Genomic DNA, 17,839 nt, shown 5'->3' on the forward strand with positions numbered 1-17,839 from the left:
GGCTGAGGTTGATGGTGGGATGGAAATTGTTAAAATCATGGTGGAATTCATTGAGGGCTTCTTTTCCATGGGTCCAGATGATGAAGATATCATCAATGTAGCGCAAGTAGAGTAGGGGCGTTAGGGGACGAGAGCTAAGGAAGCGTTGTTCTAAGTCAGCCATAAAAATGTTGGCATACTGTGGGACCATGCGGGTACCCACAGCAGTGCCGCTGACTTGAAGGTATATATTGTCCCCAAATGTGAAATAGTTGTGGGTGAGGACAAAGTCACAAAGTCATTGTCACCTTAACAGCAGGATTGTCTGGCTATGTGGACTCTCTCCTCAGGCCCTATGCTACCAGCACTCCCAGCTACCTTCAAGACACCACTGAGTTCCTGAGGAAACTACAATCCATCGGTGATCTTCCAGAAAACACCATCCTGGACACTATGGATGTAGAATCCCTCTACACCAACATTCCACACAAAGATGGACTACAAGCCATCAGGAATAGCATCCCCAATACCATCACGGCAAACCTGGTGACTGAACTTTGTGACTTTGTCTTCACCCACAACTATTTCACATTTGGGGACAATATATACCTTCAAGTCAGCAGCACTGTTATGGGTACCCGCATGGCCCCACAGTATGCCAACATTTTTATGGCTGACTTAGAACAACACTTCCTTAGCTCTCGTCCCCTAATGCCCCTACTCTACTTGCACTACATTGATGATATCTTCATCATCTGGACCCATGGAAAAGAAGCCCACTCAAGATTTTATAGACCTCTATCATATCCCCCCTTAATTGCCTCTTTACCAACCTGAAAAATCCCAGTCTTATTAATCTCTCCTCATATGGAAGCTGTTCCATACCCCTGATCATTTTGTTGCCCTTGTTTGTACCTTTTCCAGTTCCAATATATCTTTTTTGAGATGGGGCGACCAGATCTGCATGCAGTATTCAAGGTGTGGGCATATCATAACTTTATATAGAGGCATTATGATATTTTCTGTCTTATTATCTATCCCTTTCCTAATGGTTCCTGACATTCTGTTAGTTTTTTTGACTGCCACTGCACAGTGGGCGCAATGTGTGTTTCCCAACCCCCTTGTTATGGGGTAGAGGTGGAAGTGCCTTTAAATTGAGGGAGGGGGATCGCAATTCCCTACCCTGCTATCCACCCCTACATCCAGGGAAGCAGAAGCCCACTAGTTGCACAGGAGTGCCCAGCAGGGAAAGAGTTAATTTTGACACTTGCTGGGAGACTGGGCACCTCCTCCCTCACTAGAGCACAGCTTAGTCTTCTGTAGGAAGGCGGGGGGATGACACTCTGGCTTTTCAGGTTTTTTACAGCTGCCCAGGGGATTTGGGCTCCCAACACCTGTTAAATTTGGGCACCCAGATCCCTTAGGCAGGTTTAAAAACCTCAGCACATGAAATGGAAATCACCATCAGTAGGATCTAGAGCTAATGGTGGAATTTGCCCTGCCTCTTAAATGGGTTGGGAAATTTCAACCCATTATGTGCAAACAATCATCAGTAGGATTCGGAGTTAACCACCCTTCTGACTGACTTCTCTGTCTCCATGGTACCCCCAGAGCTTCTCCTTCCCTGGGATCCGCATCAAGACCCCACTCCTGCTGGTGGTGAACAGCGAGACGCAGGGACCCTGCACCCAGGCATCAGCTACTGTGGCATACACAGAGCGAGTGAGGCTGTTGGGGAGGGAATGTGCAAAGGTAGCTCCTTGCCCTCTGCGGCTGCTTCTTGGGGGGTCGGACTTGTCCTGCTGTCTGCTGCCCCCCCCCCCCCGGTGGATCCCAGAGGCATAATAGCTTGGAGAGTCTTGTGGATCCAGCAGGATACAGGGGATTTACAACTGGGTATTGGGGCAAAGGGTGGGGACTGAGAACGGGGCGATCCCCTCTAGAGAGAGGGACTGAGATAGCTGGGGCGTGGGGCATAGATGAGGGAGCTCTGAACGGGGCGATTCCCCATACGAGAGGGACTGGGGCAGCCGGGTTGGAGGGTATAGATGGGGGAGCTCAGAATGGGATACTCCCCCCTACAGAGGGGGACAGTGATCCCTCTTTTCCCATTCTCTCTCCACTCAGCATGGTCCCATCTCCCATGGCAATGAGCTGTACCCAGGCTCTGCCCCCTGTTACCCCAATAAACCATCTCAATGGGCTGATCTCAGGTGTGAAGAAATCTCACTGGGACTAGGAGACCCCAAACCAAACCCATCAATGCCCCCCTCCATCCACACCTCTTCCCTGCCCTTTCTCCTTCTCTGCCTTTCCACACTCCTCCTTTCTGTTTCCTTCCCCCTTGGCTGGAATCACTGGCCCCAACCTCTGTGGTTTAACTGGTTTATGACTTGGGGATATTTAAAGGCACCTAATGGGCTTTGTAGCTACCAAATCTCTGTGGGGTTTGGGGATCGGACTTCCTTAGTTGCCTTTCAGAACAGGTCTGGCCCGGTATCCGGCTCTCCATGTATACAGAGCGGCAGCATATTTATTTTGGAAGGTTTGATTTGTTTTATAATTTTATATGTTTAAAGGTTTTTTTTTTCTTCTCTAATGAATAAAATCTGTTATCGATGAGGTTCTTGGTCAGTGAGTCGTGTCTGTCCATTCCCCTACGCAACCATCTGCGTGTCTGTCTCCTTAACTATGTCCATGCTCCATGTCCATGATGTGTCATTTATTTCTCTCAGGAAAGTAAATTGAGATGGTCACTAGTCAGCTCTGACTCTGACCACCTGCTCAGCCGCCCTTGGCTATGACAGCCCGGTGTGTGGCTGAGCCACTCGGCCTGCCTGCCCCACCAATGCAAGGAAAATTCCCCAGATCAAGCAGATCCACAGTGAGGTTTAGGTGCCTAAGTCCAACATTTAGATCCTCCAAACCCCCCTCAGCGCCGCCTCACCTGGTAGGTCCCTAAGTTATGGCCAGTGGGCATGTGCCAGCCACCTCAGTCCTTGCTCAGTCTAAGCCCTGGCAGGATTCACAAAGGAGGCATTCCCCGCCTAGCTCACCTGCAGGCCCCAACCCGGTGGGCGTGCTCAGAGCGTGCCCTAGAGCGCGCCTCCTGGCTCGGGCGCCTCACAAACACAGGCAGCGGAGGAGGAGGGGACGCTCCTGCGTTCTCTCGAGCTCAGTAGCTGGAGCACTCACCTGGGATGAGGGAGACCCAGGTTCAGATCCTCACTCTGCCTGATGTGGACCAGAGACCTGGCTCCAGCTCGCCCATGCTAGGGCCCTGCCTGCTGGGTGATGGAGGGAGTGTGTGGGGGGGTCTGATCTGGGTCTTTCTCAGCCTCCTGTGGAAGCTGCCCCACTGGGTGTCAAATAATCACACAGCAGCGAGCTGGTGGGACTGACTCTATGGGCCAGTGGTCAGGGCACCCAGCCGGGAGGAGGAAAGTCAAGCTCAAGTCCCTGAGCCAACGACTACTTCAAACAAAGTGGAACAGGAGAGACTGAGAGCCAGCCCCTGTGCACAGCCTAATGCCAGTGATAAGGGTACTCCCCTGCACCGTAGGGGAGCTGCGGACAAGTTTCTGCCCACATCATGCAGAGGGGGGCTTGAACTGTGGGTAGGGGGCTTGAACCGGGGGAGGTGCTCTGACCCCTGGGCTAATGGTTACCGGGGTGGGGGGGCGGGGAGGGGTCTGCCGACTCGTTTTCTGTGAGAAGGGCTGATCTGGCTGCAGCGCTGTCATGGAGTCACCTATGCCCAATCTCCTGGGAGTTTTCCGTTACTGGGCTGGCCCCAAGAATCCACACAGCTCCATGGGGCCAGGCTTCCACGGCTCTGAACCTGGGTCTTGGGGTGCCAACGATCCCTGTCTCTCTCTGGAGCTCCTTGCAGTGAGTCCAGCTGAGCCAGACTCCTGGGGGAGGCTTGTTCTACCCCTGTGGGGCGCAGTGTCTTCAGGCCGTGTCTGCAGCAACACCAGGCAGCCTTTTCAAACCAAGGGGACCCTTCATCAGTCCTCTGGCTACAGACTGGCAGTCTTCGGTTTAGCAGAGACCCCAGTCCTGACCCACAACCCCCACCCCTGTCCTAGCACTGAGATCTGAACTCCGCTCTCTCAGAAGATAAGATAACATTTACTTTTAATTGCCTGGCTCCAACTTTTCAAGCAGGAACTGGCAGCAAACTCAGCTCAGTTCTTTAATTGGCTCCCCCAGCGGCCCAAGTCATCAATACCCAGAGCAAGAAGAGTTCAGACATCAACACAAGCTAATTCCACCAAGGGATTTGCACTCTGGTCTGTATGATTTATTAAATGTCTCTAACTCCCGTGAAAGCTACTGGATGGAAACACCACAGCGATGGACAGCTTCTGTTAATGAATTGACACAGCACAGGCAGTGGGTGCATGTCTACTGGTCAGAGAGTTGGACTGGGAGCCAGGACTCCTAGACTCCAGTTGAGTCTAGTGGTTTAGAGAGGGTGGAGAAAGAGTAGTCAGCACTCCTGGTTTCTATCCCTAGCGCTGGGAGAGGAGTGGGATTGAGTGGGTTACAGCAGGGGGGCTGGGAGTCTGGAGTCCTGGGTTAGGGTTTAAGACTAGAGGGGAACCAGCAGATCTCTAGTCTGACCTTCTGTAGATCAGAGGCCACCAACACCACCCAGCAACTGAAATTAGAGCAAAGTAGGACAGCCCTCAGGAGGCTAAACTATGATGCCACAGGCAGAGAACAGGAAGAACCGAGGGGCACCAGTGCCTGAGGCCCCCACAATTGCAGGGAAATAATTAAGTGAGATACACCCAGCTAATCCTGGCAAGTGACCCGCACCCACATGCTGCAGGGGAAGGCAAAACCCTCCCAAGGTCACTGCCAATCTGAGCTGGGGGGAAATTCCTTCCCCACCCCACACATGGCGATCAGTTAGACCCTGACCATGTGAGCAAGAACCAGCCAGCCCAGCACCCGAGAGAGAAAGCTCGGTGCCACTTCAAAGTGTTGACCTGCCCCCCAGCATCCCAGCTCCAGCTGTTGATGCTGATCCCTGATTCTTCAGCGGAAGGAGAGAATAACAAAAAACAAACAACCACTTCCTCCCAAAAACCAGAACACATTTTGGGGGAGAGGAATTCCTCCTGATCTTTGCAGGAGACCAGCTGAAACCCTGAATCATGAACTTTTAGAACATCAGAGATGAACCAGAAGGGACCATCAGGGCTGCCCTGCTCCCCACCACAAGTAACCCCATCATACAATCCCACACATATATTTGTCCAGCTCTCCCTTAAAACTAATTAAGTTGTTTGCCCCCCACAACTCCTGTTGGGAGGTTGTTCTAGAATCTCACCCCTCTGATGTGTTAGAGAACTTCTCATTTCTGTCTCTGGCAATGGGAGGGGAGTGGGGATCTAGGGGTTAGATTATCATAGAATCATAGAACTGGAAGGGAGCTCAGGAGGTCATCTAGTTCAGTCCCCTGCACTCATGGCAGGACTAAGTATTCTCTAGATCATCCCTGACAGGTGTTTGTCCAACCTGCTCTTAAAAATCTCCAATGGTGGGGATTCCACAACATCCCTAGGCAATTTATTCCAGTGCTTAACCACTCTGACAGTTAGGAAGTTTTTCTGATGTCCAACCTAAACTGCCCTTGCTGCAATTTAAGCCCATTGCTTCTTGTCCTATCCTCACAGGTTAAGAAGAACAATTTTTCTCCCTCCTCCTTGTAACAATTTTTTATGTACTTGAAAACTTTTATCATGTCCCTCTCAGTCTTCTCTTCTCCAGACTAAAATAACCCATTTTTTAAAATCTTCCCTCATAGGTCATGGTTTCTAGACCTTTAATAATTTGTGTTGCTCTTTTCTGGACTTTCTCCAATTTGTCCACATCTTTCCTGAAATGTGGTGCCCAGAACTGGACACAATGCTCCAGTTGAGGCCTAATCAGCGCCGAGTAGAGAGGAAGAATTACTTCTCGTGTCTTGCTTACAACACTCCTGCTAATACATCCCAGAATGAGGTTTGCTTTTTTGGCAACAGTGTTACACTGTTGACTCATATTTAGCTTTTGATCCACTATGACCCTGTCGGAGAAAAACTGAGTTCTCACTATTTTGTTTAGGTGCAGCAAGTCAGAGGCTTTATTATTAACTCTCACATGTGCAGAGGAGAGAGCAAGTAGGTCTCTCTCTGGTAACTAATTACAGCAAGCATTTATACCTTTCATTACAGAAATAATGAGGGACAGCTGCATTTTGTTTATACATAGGCCATCTTGATATCTCATTTCCTTACTTGTTTTGACTCTTGCCTACATACAATTAGTTTCTATACCTTATCTACACAAGGTCTTCTACACCTTATCTATACTGAGGTCACAATGACTTCTTACACAGCTCTTTCTCACCCGTCTCACACAATCCTCGCTTCTACAAATCTCGCGTTATCAGGGTTATCAGGGTCACAGCTAGCTTGACTCTTGCTAACAAAGACTGTCTCTTGCTAACGAAGCCTGACTCTTGCTAACAACCATCATGCATTGCAGTTCCCTTCTGTCAGTTCTTTTCTCTGCTTCCACAACCCCCCCCTTTTGTACTTCTAGTACAACAAACATTCTCAAATCTCTATTTGCATCAAGTCCTGGACTTCAGATTCTAAATCAGATGCTTCAACCTTTGGGGTTTTGATTGGATGCAATGATAATGCATGATTAGCATGAACATGAAAGGTATTACTATTATTACGTCTTTTACAACAACAATAACATAATCCTAAACTAACTAATAACAATACAAGCAATAACATTCCCATAGCAATACTATAATGGGGTTGTTGTACAGCCTTTGTCATAAAGCACAATACATCATATTTAGTACATAAGGTAGCTACTCTATAAGCAGTGTGAAAGGCATACTTTTCTACTTGATATACATTTTGAAGCATGTGAATTTGCCCTTGTACTTCAGAGATTTTCTGAATCTCAGGTAACAATGAAAGCAAATTTTGAAATCTATCAGATAGTAAACTAGTCCAATTAAAGGATATCTGGAACCTAAGGGCTACTTGAAAAACTCTATCTGCAGGCCAGTAAATGATATGATTGCCTGCAGTGGTAGTGAGATTAAAATGTATGTCTTGGGATATGGTGTCATTAACATACAGCTTGGAAGAGTAAGTGTCCTGTCAGGGTAGTTCCTTGTCCCCTACCCTCCCAGCAAACGTAGTCATAGACAGTGACAACTTCTCCTGGCTTCAGTTTACGTGTACACTGAAGCTGTGGGGGTTCTAATGGCCAGAATATCCACAGGTTACCTAACCCCATCCAAATGTCAGGTGTAATCCTAGGAGCACTAACTAAAAATCGATTGGGCATACCAGGTGGTCTAATTTCCCAGATGTCTCGATGAATTACCCAATCCCATATGCATCCTCCCCATGGACCTGGCAGGATACGGTATGTGGGAGCCCACACCCCCTGTACCGGTCCATATGCTTGGAAGGAGCACTGAGAACGTCCACACTTCCACCCAGAAAGTTTCCAAGTATGTCTCCATGGCCACAGGTCAGATGGCACTCCTGACGTGTCTGTAAGGGCAGTGGGCCAAGCCTGGTGCTCTAGATCATTCTGAATGGCCATTAGCTGGTCATTCAAGAAATCCTGAATCTCTGAGCATGCTAGATCCCACTGCAATGCCTTCCCAGCCTCAGTGATATTCAATACCATCTCTGTCAGTAACTTCTGGGTCATAGAACTAAGGGCGGAGATAACATGTAACTCACCAACTCCAGCCTGTACCTGGGTTAGTTGTGCTCCAGAAACAAGGCCTATGGCCTTCTCTAGTTGGCCCAATTTCTCATCATGTTCCTGATTCTTAAAAATATTCCAAACTGCTGCTGCACTATTGGCCCCATCCCACAGGGATCCGGTCAAGTCTCTTCTCTTTCTAGAAGAAATAACCCAAGCCCTCTGTTGTGCTAATCTAATGGCAGCCCCTTGTGAACAGTTCGGGTATGTAGAGGTAATCTGGAAACTGGATAAGGGCAATGAAAATTTAACAGTTCCCAGTGTGGTGTTAATCACAGTCCATCGATATCCTACTACATCTCTCTTTGGTGTAGTACTATACCACATCTGTTGGTCAAACACCTTTATGTATTTCCGGGAGGCATTAACATTAATGGTATAAGATGGAGTGTATTGCAGTAAGGTACAAGTCACATTATCAGTCACTGGAATCATTTCTATGCAGGTAAAATTTCCAGTGGCAGAACAAACTCTTTGAGTGCTTGTTCGATTGTTCACTAATTGGGTGATCAAATAACAATAAGGGCCTCTTTCATTTAACACAGTACAAATTCCAGGAACAATCATCATATCTATTTCACTATAGAACCCATCAATTGCAGTTATTAATTCTTGGGGTTCACTAGTAGTGATATCATGTATTTTTATCTCTACAGATCCATTTGTTTTCCATTCAATTGTTTGCTCATATACATTATCTTGAACTTTAAAGAATAATTTCTCTGAGCAAAATTTCAGTAAATCACTGAGATGTGAAAGTCTTGGCCAATGAGTTTCATTGGAATGTGTAGTACTGTTTGTATCTGGATAAGTTACAGTGGTGGTGGCAAGGGTCAAGGGACTAGTGGTAGGTGTAGTCTTTGTAGTGGCAAGGCGTTTTTGATATTCATCATCTGAAAGCCAATTAGGGAGGGCAGTGCATCCTGAAGGTATCTGTCCATAAGCACAAAGCCCTGATCCTGGAAAGAATCCACCCCACCACTGGACCCCACATTCCCAGGAACGTTCCCCACAGTTCCCTCCTTGCCAATAAACAATACTTCGTTTCTTCCACCAGGGCCAGTTCTTAATGTCTTTTGTAGTTAGAAAGTTCTGGACTTTGGTGGTTTCAGCAGAGCGAGTGTTTCTTCTTTTCTTCTTCAAAAGCAGTTGTGATTCACCATAATACCGGGGAGAGGTTACTAGCACTTCACCCTGTACTGGTGTGATTCCTGTAAAAGAATTCAAAGGCACAGTAGATCTGTCAGTGGACAAGGGAGAGGTTACTAGCACTTCACCTTGTCCTCTTTCCCTGCTGTCCAGGAGGCACAGCAGAGTTAGCAGGAGAAATAGGCTGATCAGCAGCTGGAGAATCCTCTCCAGGCGGAGGGGTCTTTTTGCAGTGCGAAGCATGGGTCCAGGTGGGCAGTCCTTGGCACTTCACAGCAGTGTTAGTGGTTAACAGGACTTGGAAAGGGCCTTTCCAGCGTGGAGCCAAGGCAGTCTTTCGCTGATGGACCTTTATGTAGACCCAGTCTCCGGGTTCCAGCGAGTGGCAGGGCTGCACAGGATCCTTGGGTAGTGCTTCTTTCACCTGTGTATAGAAAGACTTAACACATTTCATTAGTGTCTGACAATACTTAAGCATTGTGTCATCCATTAAATGAATGTCCATCTGAGCTAGGGTCAGTGGGGGCGCAGTTGGTAGTCTCATCGGGCGCCCTGTCAGAATCTCATGAGGGCTGAGTCCAGTCTTTCGATTGGGAGTGGCCCTCATACTCATTAGTGCCAGAGGAAGGGCATCTGGCCACTTCAAGTTTGTTTCAGCACAAATCTTGGCCAGTTTATTTTTCAGAATTCCATTCTGGCGTTCCACTGTCCCAGCAGACTGCGGATGGTGGGGACAGTGAAGGTTGTGTTGAGTCTGCAAAGCTGCACATAACTCCTTTACAATCTGTCCCGTAAAATGAGTTCCACGATCACTGTTGATACTCACAGGGATGCCAAATCGTGGTACAAAATCTTTAAGCAGAAGTTTCACAACAGTCCTGGCATCTGCTTTCCTGCAGGGAAAAGCTTCAACCCAATTTGAAAATACATCCACCAAAACCAATACATATTCATAGCCACAACATTTAGACAGTTGAATAAAATCAATCTGAATATTTACAAAAGGTCCCCAAGGGGGAGGGTGAGCTGCCTGCCTAACTTTAACAGCTTTACCAATGTTATGCTGCTGACAAATCACACATTGTTGACAGTAGTGATGTGCAATGACTGGGAACCCGAACGCACACCAATCTCGGTTAACTGCAGCAACCATCCCCCCTTTGCTCACGTGAGCCATTCCGTGGTATACACGAGCAAGATAGGGCATTAGCATCTTCGGTGCAACCAGGCGACCAGCTGGGGCACGCCAAAGATGATCAGGGTGTAGAATACAGCCATTAGCACTCCAAAAACGTTTCTCAGCTGCCGATGCAGCTTCCTGGATCTTGGCCAGATCCTCAAGGGAGGCTAGTGGAGGCTGTTCAATCAAAGCACAAGTATATTCAGCCTGAGGTGCAGAAAGGGCCGCTGCTTTGGCTGCAGAGTCTGCCAAAGCATTTCCACGGGTAACTTCAGCATGAGGGGTCTGGTGAGCTGTACATTTCATGACAGCTATAGCTTTGGGCAATAAAAGGGCATCTAAAAGAGCAGAGACATACAGACTGTTCTTAATAGGAGAACCAGTGGATGTAAGGGGGGGGAGGCAGCACGGGCTGCTGCTGCTGCTGAATGTTACTGAAGAAATCTAAAATATCCTCAGCAGTTTCCTCCTCACTGTCAGATCTAACTAATTGGGGATAAAGGGGAGCAGAAGGAATTGCTTGAACGGGATTAGGATACACAGGAGCAGAAGGAATCGCTCTAGGGGGTAAACAGCTGGATGCCTTGCATTTAAGCTGTAAATGTTGCACTTGAGCTTTTAACTTTTCCTGGGAGTCTTTTAGACTCCGCACTCGAGACTCGTGGAGTCTCTTTGTTGCTTCCTCCCACCAACAGACAAATTGCTCCCACTGTGTATCAGAGGCTTTTGGTGAAGCCAGAGTTTCTTTAAGGTATTTAAGTTTGTCTAAATCAAAGGTACCTTCTAGTGGACATTGTTTAGATGGATTTGCACGCGTGTAAAGATTCCAATTATCTAAATACCTGCAGGTTTTCGGGCCATAATGTACGTACATGAAATAAGCTGGGGTACCCTTAGGGGGTGAGAGGGAAGACTTAGACTGTCCCCCACCCATTTTCCAATCACACACTCAAAGGGGGAAGGATACCCTGTCCGCGCTAGCAGCTCATAAACTAAGGATCTCTCCCTACAGGGTATTCACACAGGAGTGACTAACGAGGATAGCCATGACCCCCTACACCTCCCTTCAGCAAAGAGCGTCGGCTAATCTCAGAGAGAAAGCGCCGCTTACTCTGTTGCATCCAGTGAGATGGTCAGACTGTCAGTGGCTCACACGGAGAGGAAAAGGGGAGGGAAGATGGGTGCACACACTCCTAGACCCAGGTAGCCTCCTCGCCGGACGATGCCAGGCCGAGTTAACTTACATGGGTCGGATCTCCTAAAAGATCCTCTAGTTACCGGGCTTGCGTTAGAGTAGTTCTGGTCACGAGCCAAAAGACTTCGCAGAGTACTCTGGGCGTCTTCCGGTAACACTCAATTCACACTGTGTACACACACACACACACAGACTACACACATGCACACATACCAAGGCCTTCTACCAGGTACTACTCCTAAGTACCTCCAGGTACTATTCCCAAGTACCTTGATGCATCACTTGAGGTGGTAAAAACCCCTCTTGAGGCAGTAACAACTCCTCAATACAGGTGCAAACCCTATGCACCTAGCATATGCTTACAGGGGGCGGCAAACAATTCCCCTATTACGCCGCTCAGCATCTGACCTTGCTGCACAGTCAATAAGTTCGGATGGCGTGAGCCCAACAGGGGCAGACGGCCCCACGGACAGTCCTCCTCCGACACCCCAATAGAGATTTCAAAAGGTCTCTTACCTCTATTGTGGCGCCATGGGGTTCGAAGGGGAACGATCCGTAGCAGCTGCCGTTGCCTCAGTGGGCGTTGCCATCCCGGACGAGCCCCCAAATTGTCGGAGAAAAACTGAGTTCTCACTATTTTGTTTAGGTGCAGCAAGTCAGAGGCTTTATTATTAACTCTCACATGTGCAGAGGAGAGAGCAAGTAGGTCTCTCTCTGGTAACTAATTACAGCAAGCATTTATACCTTTCATTACAGAAATAATGAGGGACAGCTGCATTTTGTTTATACATAGGCCATCTTGATATCTCATTTCCTTACTTGTTTTGACTCTTGCCTACATACAATTAGTTTCTATACCTTATCTACACAAGGTCTTCTACACCTTATCTATACTGAGGTCACAATGACTTCTTACACAGCTCTTTCTCACCCGTCTCACACAATCCTCGCTTCTACAAATCTCGCGTTATCAGGGTTATCAGGGTCACAGCTAGCTTGACTCTTGCTAACAAAGACTGTCTCTTGCTAACGAAGCCTGACTCTTGCTAACAACCATCATGCATTGCAGTTCCCTTCTGTCAGTTCTTTTCTCTGCTTCCACAACCCCCAGATCCCTTTCCACAGTACTCCTTCCTTCTGCAGTCATTTCCCATTTTGTGTGTGTGCAACTGATTGTTCCTTCCTAAGTGGAGTACTTTGCATTTGTCTTCATAGAATTTCATCCTATTCAGAACATTTCTCCAGTTTGTCCAGATCATTTTGAATTATAATCCTATCCTCCAAAGCACTTGCAACCCCTCCCAGCTTGGTATCATCCGCAAACTTTATAAGTGTACTCTCTATGCCATTATCTAAATCACTGATGAAGATATTGAACAGAACTGGACCCAGAACCAATCCCTGCGGGACCCCAGTCGTTATGGCCTCCCAGCATAATTGTGAACCACTGATAACTACTCTCTGGGAACGGTTTTCCAACCAGTTATGCACCCACTTTATAGTAGCTCCATCTAGGTTATATTTCCCTGGTTTGTTTATGAGACGGTCATGTGAGACAGTATCAAAAGCCTTACTAAAGTCAAGATATACCACATCTACCACTTCCCCCCATCAACAAGGCTTGTTACCCTGTCAAAGAAAGTTATCAGGTTGGTTTGACTCGATTTGTTCTTGACAAATCCATACTGACTGTTACTTATTACCTCCTTATATTCTAGGTGTTTGCAAACGTATTGTTTAATTATTTGCTCCATTATCTTTCCGGGTACAGAAGTTAAGCTGACTGGTTTGTAATTCCCCAGGTTGTCCTTATTTCCCTTTTTATAGATGGCCACTATATTTGCCCTTTTCCAGTCTTCTGAAATATCTCCAGTCTTCCATGCCTTTTCAAAGATAATCGCTAGTGGCTCAGATATCTCCTCAGTCAGCTCCTTGAGTATTCTAGGATGCATTTGCAGATTGTGGTGCTCGGACTCCTGAGTTCTGTCCCTGGCTGTGGAAGGGGAGTGTGGTCTGTAACATACAAATATATCACCATGATTTTGGTCCCAGCTGCACAGGTGTCAATCTCTTGACATCACTGGGGTTGCTCCCGATTGCCAGCAGAGAAAAGGAGAGCAGAACTTAGATCCAGAGAGCAAAGTGTGATACCACATTTATGCAGGTAACAATCTTGAAATACAGCTACACAAAAAGGGCAGAGATGCGAGCCAGCCTCCCTGCACACACAATCGGTTTGCTCTCCTGTCCTCTGCCTACACACACATTGAGCAGGGCTCATTTCCTCCAGCCAGGACACACACACACACACACACACACACGCACACACCTCCCCCAGCTCCTGTTTGTGTTCTGATTGTATCATCAAACAGTTATTTTTATACTACGAGTGACTCCTAGAGGTCATGCAAAATGCTGTCTGTGTTCCCCCTGCAGGATTGGAGTCAGAAACCCCAGAGGAGAAAGGCTCCATACCCCTCTGCCTACTCCCGTGACTGGCCAGTCCCTGCAGACTGGGCCAGAGCAGAACCCCCTACCGCTCCCTCAGCAGTGTCCTCCTCAGAGCCTCCTTCATCTCCTTGTTTTTCAGGCTGTAGATCAGTGGATTGAGCAGCGGGGTCCCCACCGCATAGAAGAGCGTCACTACCTTCCCGCTGTCCCCCGAGGCTGCCGGGTTGACGTACATGACCATGACGGAGCCGTAAACAGGCCCACGACAGCCAGGTGTGAGGTGCAGGTGGAGAAGGCCTTGTGTTGCTTGGCCCCTGAGGGCAGCCTCAGCACTGCCCTGACGACTAGCCCATAGGAGGCCAGGATGAAGAGGACGATGGTGAAGATGATGAGGGAACTCAGGGCATAGCAGGCCTGTTCAGTCCGGGGAGCTGGGGTGCAGGAGGCAGCCAGTAATGGGGCCGGGTCACACACAAAATGATCCAGGGTGTTGGAGCCACAGAAAGAGAGCTGGGAGATGAGGGCAACAGGCACTATGAACCACAGGAAGCCAGAGAGCCAGCAAGAGGCCACCAGGGCCCAGCAAAGTTTGGGGCACATGAGGACGGGGTAGTGCAGGGGGTGGCAGATGGCCAGGTACCTATCCAAGGCCATGGCCACGAGGAAGAAGCATTCAGTGGCTCCCATGGAGAAGGTGAAGTAAAACTGCATGAAGCAGGCCTGGAAGGAGATGGGGATGCCAGGGGACACCAGGTCCGAGAGCATCCGTGGCACCGTGGCTGTGACATAGCAGATCTCCAGCCAGGAGAAGTTCCCCAGCAGGATGTACATAGGCAGGCGTTGGAGGTGGGGATCCTGCAGCACGGCCCACAAAATGCACAGGTTGCCTGCCAGTGTCCCGGTGTAGGCGGCGGAGAGAAGGGCACAGAAGAGAGTGCGGCTCAGCTGGCCCAGGGAGGAGAAACCCAGCAGGATGAAGTTGGACATCGGGATGGTGCCATTGGTAGGATTTATCAGGGGTCCCTGGAGCTGAAAGGAAACAATCAACAAGACACCAAGGTTCTACCCAGGGCTCTGGGAGGGGAGAGGGATCTACAGTAGTAGGGAATAGTACGTGCACGCACACACACATACACATACATGCAAGGCGGGTCTCATTCCTTCCAGTAGGGGGCAGTAACCTTTGTCTGTCTCTTTCACATACACACACAGAACAGGGCTCATTCCCTCCAACGGGGGGCAGCAGTGACACACACATTCAGAGTCCTGCTCTCTCTCTCTCATACATATCACATTTCAAACTCCTTCTGGAATCTGACACGCAAGCTGGGTTTATTCTGTGTTTGTAACCCTTAGGACTGGATGAAGATCCTGCATTGAGGCATTCGTCCAGCTGTCTTGTTTGGGCAACAAACTCTTGCTCATCCTTCCATAGCTGGAGAAGCTCCTATGGACCAGTCTAGGATCACAGCAAGTAATGCTCAGAGAAGCAAGGTGAGATGATTTAATGCTGCGCTTCAAGGCTAAAGTGAAATTGACTGCATTTTTAGGCACCTAAATACCTTTGAAAGTCTGGCTCTAAATCCCTTTTGGAAATTGGATTAGACTCCTAAACAATTTAAGTACCTTGGAAAATTTTACCCCCTATCTTTCCTCTGCTCTAACTAATGATGACACAGAATTGAATCAAGAGGACTTTTTAAAATTCCTTACCTTGAGTCTGGACAGATCCAAAGACAACATCAATCATGGATTGGCCCTAACAGCTCTGCAGAAGGAAAATCTAGATCTGATATAAAAAAAATCTCTATTAATATCAATATGATTAAATTTTGCAATCAATCATTACATGTGAAATGTTGAGAGTCAATTGAAAATGATACTATTTATTGATAATTGTATATTATATTAGTTATTATTGTGGTAGCACCTAGGAACCCCAGTCACGGACCAGGATCTCATTGTGCTAGGTGTTGCACAAACACGGTGGAAAAAGACAGTCCCTCCCCTAAATAGGTTTACACATTATATTTTCCAGATTAGATTAAAATAATGGATTATGAGCAATAAATTATATTAATTACAAGATTCAGAATGTATAATTAATAATCACATGCTATGTTAATTTTTAGATTTGATTAAAATGTAAAATTAATAATTATATATCAATTCCTATTCTTGATTAAAAGAAAAACTAACTATATAAATTCCTATTTTTAGTTAAAATAATAAATTAAGAACTATATGTTATCAATTTCTACTTTAAATTTAAAGAAATGATTAATTATATATGATGTTAAATTCAATTTTGATTAAATTATAAATTAAGAATTATATATCATATTCATTCCTATATTCAATTAAAATATTAACTCATTAAATCCATAATGTATTGATTTCTAGATTCACTTCACATATTACATTAATATTTATATATCATGTTAATTTCTAGATTTAATTAAATATTAAATTAATAAGTACATATTGTGATGTTTTGCAGATTTGTTAAACATGCTACATTAATATTTATATACAATATGAATGCCTATTTTGATTAAAATAAATGAATAATGCTATATTCTTATTTTTCATTAAAATAGTAAATTAAGAATTTTATATTATTTTTGTCTACATTTTATTAAAATATTAAATTAGTAAGTACATTTTGTACTAATTTCCAGATTTTATTAAAATATTAACTTAATAGTGATATATTATATTTCCTAGAAGTGCTTAAAATATTAAGCTAACATATATAAATTTATAGATTTTATTAAAATGTTAAATTAAGAAATAAATATATTTTTAGATTTAGTTAAAATATTATATGTGTAGTTTTATTTTTAACCTCTAGAGCTGATTAAAATATTGAGTTATTATTTCTATATAGGACATATTTCTTGAATTAGTTGAAATATTGGGTTAAGAATGATATATTACACTAATTTCCAGGTTAAATTCAAATATTCTAGTACTAAGTATATATGATATTAATGTATAGATCAGATTGGTACAATTCAAATAGAGAGATTGGAAATGTTAAATCAAATAAATATATTTTCCATGTATTTTAGATTTGATTAAAATAGTCCTACATAAATTCCAGGTTCCAGTCAAATCCAAAGGAGTATCTGCTCTGATCATCTGAGTGCAGAAAATATATAACAGATCAGAATCTCATCCACAAAGGAACTGTAAAATATGTTTTTCTTTTCTTTCTTCTTTATGAAAGAGAAAAAGAGCCCACCTTAAAATGTTTTAAAGTAGTTTTTTCTATTTGTTTTTAACCAAGCCATATCTATCTATCTATCAATCTATCTATCTATTCTTACACTTACTTTTCTATTTATCTATCTGTCTGCCTGTCCGTTTAAAATGTAAATCTGCTCTTTAGTGGAGAACTACTGGGTGGCGTAAGGAAGTTTACTGGGCACTCTTAACAATTTAGGCCTTAGCAACTGGTATAACTTAATGCAACCTTAGCTGATTTCAGCTTAGGATAAACCTATTCCTAATCAGTTTAAACTAAACCAGAGTAATCTGGTTTAAACTGAATTAAGACATCCACACAGCCTTTTGCACTCATTTAACTATATTGGTTTAAATTCACAGCTTGAGTTATACTGGGACAATGAGATGGTTTTACTGGATAATTACTGGGAGAACTGGGGGATGTTTATTGCGAGCACTAACACCTGCATCGAAGAGATGACAAGGTTAGAATTTTAAAGCAGAGTACTTTTTTTCCACCATGTTAATTAGTCATTGGAATTGAATGGATGTCAGAATTATTATTATTTATGCACAATAATATCACAACACTAATTTAACCATAAATTCCTTTATTACATCCAAAGGCCAAATGATATTTATACAGTTGCTCAAAAACATGCCTAAAAAGCCTAAAAATAAGCAATTTACTACATCCAAACAGTAACAAAACATTTATAAACATTTCATCAAGATACTTACAAACGGGCTAAACCCGGGGTGCTTAGATCCATATTGGTCGGCTCCAACGTGGTCAGCAGGTATTAGGAATTAAGCTTTTAAGAATTTATTTTATACCCTTCAATAAACAA

At 45.3% G+C, this 17,839-nt stretch overlaps 1 protein-coding gene across 1 annotated transcript; it reads right to left on the reverse strand.

Moving 5' to 3' along the window:
- Positions 1-13,839: 13,839 nt before the first annotated feature.
- On the reverse strand, positions 13,840-14,744 carry LOC128847964 (olfactory receptor 11G2-like). The gene is given in 2 exon segments (XM_054047687.1): positions 13,840-14,012; positions 14,015-14,744. Coding segments are annotated over 2 exon segments (903 nt in total).
- Positions 14,745-17,839: the final 3,095 nt, after the last annotated feature.

The sequence above is a fragment of the Malaclemys terrapin genome, chromosome 13 (assembly GCF_027887155.1).
Source record: "Malaclemys terrapin pileata isolate rMalTer1 chromosome 13, rMalTer1.hap1, whole genome shotgun sequence".
Taxonomy (NCBI): Eukaryota; Metazoa; Chordata; order Testudines; family Emydidae; genus Malaclemys; species Malaclemys terrapin.